Source organism: Drosophila persimilis, unplaced genomic scaffold, assembly GCF_003286085.1.
Source record: "Drosophila persimilis strain 14011-0111.01,24,50 unplaced genomic scaffold, DperRS2 tig00003948-arrow-arrow-pilon, whole genome shotgun sequence".
In the NCBI taxonomy this organism is placed as follows: Eukaryota; Metazoa; Arthropoda; class Insecta; order Diptera; family Drosophilidae; genus Drosophila; species Drosophila persimilis.
This window is the reverse complement of record NW_020825717.1, coordinates 10333-15687: the sequence shown is the minus strand read 5'-3', so window position 1 is coordinate 15687 and position 5355 is coordinate 10333. Positions and strand designations below refer to the sequence as shown.

Below are 5355 nucleotides of genomic sequence, written 5' to 3'. Positions count from 1 at the left end.
GCAGTAATGTTTAGCCCGATAGTGTCCCGTGAGTGCTATCCGGCGATTGCCTAGGCACTCTCGGCGATATTCGTCGGTATTCCCGTATTCGTAGTAATTCTTAGTTCGACAGTATCCCGTAAGTGCTATCCGGCGATTGCCTAGGCACTCTCGGCGATGCTTGTCGTTATCCCGGACCCTCGTAGTAATTCTTAGTTCGATAGTGTCCCGTAAGTGCTATCCGGCGATTGCCTAGGCACTTTCGGCGATGCTTATCGATATCCCCGACTCGCGTAGTAATTCTTAGCCCGACAAGGTCCCGTAAGTGTTATCCGGCGGTAGCCTATGCGCTCTCGGCGACATCTGTTGGCGCCCTGTATGATCCCAGTAGACCGGCAGGGTCCCGGAAGTACTGTCCGGCGATTGCCTAGGTACTCTCGGCGATACCTGTCGGCCCTCTTCAGCTTCGTAGTAGTTCTATCCGGCGATAGCCTAGGCACTCTCGGTGATGCCTGTCGGTATTTCCGCATAGTGAAGCCCCCTTACCGCGGCGTAGTAATTCTTAGGCCGACAGAGTCCCGTAAGTACCGTCCGGCGATAGCCTAGGTACTCTCGGCGATTCTTGTCGGTATTTCCTCAAAGCAAAGCACCCCTTTCCGCGTCGTAGTAATTCTTAGGCCGAAAGGGTCCCGTAAGTACCGTCCGGCGATAGCCTAGGAACTCTCGGCGATACTTGTCGGTATTTCCGCATAGCAAAGTCCCCCTTTCAGCGTCGTAGTAATTCTTAGGCCGACAGGGTCCCGTAAGTACCGTCCGGCGATAGCCTAGGAACTCTCGGCGATACTTGTCGGTATTTCCGCATAGCAAAACCCCCCTTTCCGCGTCGTAGTAATTCTTAGGCCGGCGGGGTCCCGTAAGTACTGTCCGGCGATACCTGTCGGTATTATCGCATAGCAAAGACCATCGTATTAATTCTGAGTTCGATGGAGTCCTGAAGGAGCTATCCGGCGATAGCCTGAGTGCTCTCGGTGAAACCGACTGCCACGTCCCACGCTACGATCGCTCCCGTCCGCGGGACGGCCGCCCCGTCCCCATCGTCGGTCCCGGCAAATTATAAATATTGCTGTAATTTCGACCCTGGAGTGGACTGAGACATGTACCCCAGCCCAGGATAGCTTCCTTACAAGGTTATGTAGCCGGGCAGGTGGACTCTCCACCGATTTCCAAAGGAGAACAAAAATCTCGGCCCCACACCAAGGTCGACTCCCGAAGAGTACTCCCGTCAAGGGTGGGAGTTTGGTGTGGGTGACAGAACTTTGGGAGAGCTGGGTGGGCTACCGCTCGACGCACGGGTTTGCAACAAAAAAAAAGACACTTGGTGGCGAGGCGCGGCAAATATGCACTTGCCAGTTTTCTCGGCGCACGGCTATTAATTTAGTCCGATTTTTGCGAAGCGCACACCGCGTGGGATTTTCACAGTTCCGTTTTATTCGGTTTCGGTTTGTCTTTCTGAGAAGTTATTTGGATTTTTTTTCTTTGGGGTTTTCTTTGGGGTGCTTACACGTGGTCGATTTAGATATATATTTGCTACCGACGCGGAGATAATCACCGGCGGCACAGATTCAAATTTTCAAAAGAGAACGCTCTGGTGCTTTGCACTGCTTAAATAAGAGCTTACCGATCTTAATGCTCGGATTCGAAAGCTCCGTTGCGATGCGCTGCACAGCACTTACGGAAGCTTAGCTCAGCTGTTCCCTACCTAGAGCTTGCCTGCACCCACCCCAACTATGCTATGCCATGCACCGATAATTGGCCCAAGGTTATTGCATGCGATATACCCGATATGCAACCGTTACACATTTCCGAACACATCCATTTGCTTCTCTCTGTTCCGAGGCTTGAGGCCAATCTATTTGCCCATTCGTGTGATACATTTTGCTACACCTGTTACAAACACCTCCATGAGCACACACCAAAGTTCGAGGCAGGATGAGTAAGAGCCCCGATGCGTTTGCATAAGAAAAGCTCTGAGCAAGAGCATTCTTGCATTCTTCTTGAACATTCACAAATTTCACACAAAAATGCCATAGGAATTGCACACAGAAATGCCAATCGATCTATTTATACTCAATATATTTACTCGTATTTACACAAGGAGCGGTTGAGGAATGTTTGTCAGTACTCGTACTCGTACTCGTATCGAAAGTGTCTAAGCAACAATTTGGCATTATCCACCATAGCCTTAGCCTGCTTCCGATACGCTCCGATGGCGTGGAGAAAAATCCAATTTTCACAGCTATTTGTTTGCCCGACCCCGACTACCCCGACTATTTTATTCAATGTAGCCCCTTTTAGGTCACTCATTCATAGACACTCGTTGCAGTGATTATCCAACTATTTGATCCCGTCCGAAAAATATTTTCCAAAAGGTCTCCTCCGCGCCGTCGGTGATCTCCTCACGCGGGCTGAATTTTGTTTTGATGAGTCGGTGTGAATCGAAGGATCATTAGCCCCATTCTTTTCATCCAACTTATCGTTAATTTCCTTCCTGTTTTGCTACTCAAAAAACAATTCGCTTCAGCAGCGATCAAATAAAAAAAAAAAAATTAAAAAAAAATATAAAAAAACAGGTCAGCAACATATCTAATTTGACATGTACTACATGAAACATGGACTAATAGGCACCGTAATCTTGTTTGCGATAGCAGAGCACTTTGGCGGTCAAAGAGGTTACTTTTCAGCCCACCAGTCCACCGAGACACCACCCCACCAGACCCATTGAACGCCTTGGGCCGCATTACAAATATTTTTGAGTACATTTATGTGTAGATCAAAGTGCATTCTATTAAATTAAACTATTCATGGGTGCCTACTATGCCGTTTTTCTCTGTGTGTATCCTCTGTTTTTAAATTTGTAATTTTCAGGGAACCAGCGTGGCCTTGGAAAACTCGTAACCTTGTGCTCGTACTTTACACCAGAGTATCAGTTCACTCTGCAACAACAGGCAATCAGAATTGTTGAATAAAGCACGCACACATACTGTAAAGCCAGGCCGAGGCTGCTGGCCGAAATACCCTTCAGAATGTCGAATGCCAACCCCAATGTCAACAACAACGAGCAGCCCCCAGCCGCCAAGAGGCAGCGATTGTCAGATGTTGCAAGTAAAGATGAAAGTACTTTGAATGAGATTTCGACTACTATGGACAGCAGTGAGGGTGAGGTCGGCGGGTCCACGGGTGGTGGCGTATCCGATCTTCGTGAGCGACTGCATAACATACTGGTGTGCGTTGTGTGCCGCGAGGTTCCACAACCACACGACTTCTTTCAGTGCAGCCATGGGCATATCATGTGTGAAGACTGCAAGACCGCCGTTCTGGCTGTTGCCATCTTCAATAAAACGCGTGCCTGCTGCCCCAGTTGTCGATCGCTCATTAGAAACTACGATCAGGAGCAGAATCTAGTGGTGCGCCAGACCCTCTGGGAGCTACCCATCAGCTGCTCCAGCTGCAATGACCAGTTCTCAGATAGGAAAGATCTCTCCAGACACTTGGAGTTCTTTTGTGAGGGGCGTGTGGTTTGCTGCAAGTACCACTACCTGGGCTGTTCTTGGAAGGGCCCCTACAAGGACAGCGTCTCACATGATTCCGACTGTAGGTTTCCCCAGAAGCAGGGAAAGGAGATCCTAGATATTCTGCTGCATGTCGAGGACAGGGAGCTTGAGGCCCAAAAGCCCGTGTTCATCCATCGGGTGCTGAGTGCTAGCCGGGTGGAATTTTTGACCTTGAGAATGAAGTGGATACACCGCTCAGAGGGTTTACACCCACGGACCCTCGAGTCTGAGGTAAGGTTTTGGAGAACCAGAACTCGTCTGCAGCATACCTCTGATGATCTCTTATCCCGATCCCCATAGACGATTCGTGCCTTTGAGGAGGATTGGGTGCTGCGTCTACGTCCGAAAAGAGCTGGGGAAAAAATCACCGTCAGCGGCCAGCTATTGCTTTCGACTACCCCACGAGTGTCCCTCATGGTCGACCATTTGATCCAGATGCCGCAGAGTGTCTGCAGCGCCAAGCAGCTGCACGACATCCGCCCGCGTATCTACCGCCATATTTTCGATTCAACCGGCAAGTGCGCAAACCGCCAGGAGCTTCCCTTGGCGGGACCTCAGGCCCTGTACCGGCTATTTGCCATGACCCGGATCCAGCTCCGTTTGTGGATGTTTTTGCATTATTGAGCTGACGCTAAAAACCTTTAAATTGTAGTTTAAACCTTTATTGGGCACAACATCTTTTGATTTGATTTTTAAATTCGTTGCTTTAGAGCTGCATTTTTAGGGTTTGGGCGCCTTCTGGATCTGCTCGTTCACAGCTAGACCTTCTTCAGCAGCAGCCTTGGCCTTATCATGGAAGTCGTGCAGAAGCAATCGAGTAAATTAGGCATACGTTTTTGTCTGGTCTGTTAATGTCGGCTAGTGTCGGCTAGACTTACCTTAACGCTATCCTCGTTGAAAAAGTCCATGACCTTTGCCAGCAGGTCGTTGAGCTGAGCCTCAACTGGCTTGGTGGGCTCCTCACGAGGCACGCGAGCACACATGCACACCTGAAAGCAGAGTTACAGTAAAACCACAATCAGTCACTTCCTTTTCGACCACTGAAATTTTAGAATAGTTTTTCTAAATAAAGATACCGAAACAACTTGGGTGACTGCAATTTTGTATTTTAAAACGACGAAAAAAAAGGAGTGCGTGCGTTCGATTTCTTGCATTTTTCTCGACTCTTTTCATATATTAAAACAATTTCTTCTGTGCCTACCTTACCAACGGTGGCAAAGCGGGGCGAATTCGCCAAGAGCGAGAGAGCGAGCTTTTATTGCGCTCCCGGTTTGCCCTAGCCTAACTTACACTAGACTTCATGAAATACTATCCTAATAACAATTATTATTAGCCAAATGGCGCTACACCGGCCCCGTTGAAGGCCTGGAAGGCTTCAAACCAGAGGCAGAAGCGCCATCTTGTGGATTGGCCTCCTGAACGTGGCTCCGCTGCTCGACCTTAGGTCGACCACTCTGACCCTTCCGTCCTGCCCGGCGGTTGTTCCGACCACCCTTCCGAGGAGCCACTGTTGAGGGGGCAGGTTGTCCTCGGCAACGATTACGTATTTAATTAACAATTATCTGTTAATAATGGTACTTAGTTACTAAAGGCGGAAAAAGATAAGTTAAAAGTTAGCTAAATTTAAATGATTATAAATATTGCATGCAATTAGTTTAAGAGACAGTTCAGGGGATAGGGTTTGACAGAGGGAGTTATAATTATGGCATAAAACCCTAAAAGGTTCATGATCAGCATAATTAGATCTACATATGGGTAGACGGAT

The 5355-nt window shown here is 48.5% G+C and overlaps 1 protein-coding gene across 1 annotated transcript; it reads left to right on the top strand.

Annotated features, from left to right (window-relative positions):
• Window positions 1-2957: 2957 nt before the first annotated feature.
• LOC113567315 (cysteine and histidine-rich protein 1 homolog) lies at window positions 2958-4214 on the top strand. Its single transcript, XM_026994647.1, has 2 exons — window positions 2958-3821; window positions 3891-4214. The coding sequence occupies exons 1-2, from the start codon at window positions 3063-3065 to the stop codon at window positions 4212-4214; spliced, it is 1083 nt and encodes a 360-aa protein (XP_026850448.1). The 5' UTR covers window positions 2958-3062.
• The last annotated feature ends 1141 nt before the right edge of the window (window positions 4215-5355 follow it).

Bases quoted from the DNA above. Each gene is read 5' to 3' on its own strand.
- LOC113567315 (XM_026994647.1), top strand. From the start codon at position 3,063: ATGTCGAATGCCAACCCCAATGTCAACAACAACGAGCAGCCCCCAGCC. The intron at 3,822-3,890 runs GTAAGGTTTTGG...CGATCCCCATAG, and splicing joins CACGGACCCTCGAGTCTGAG to ACGATTCGTGCCTTTGAGGA.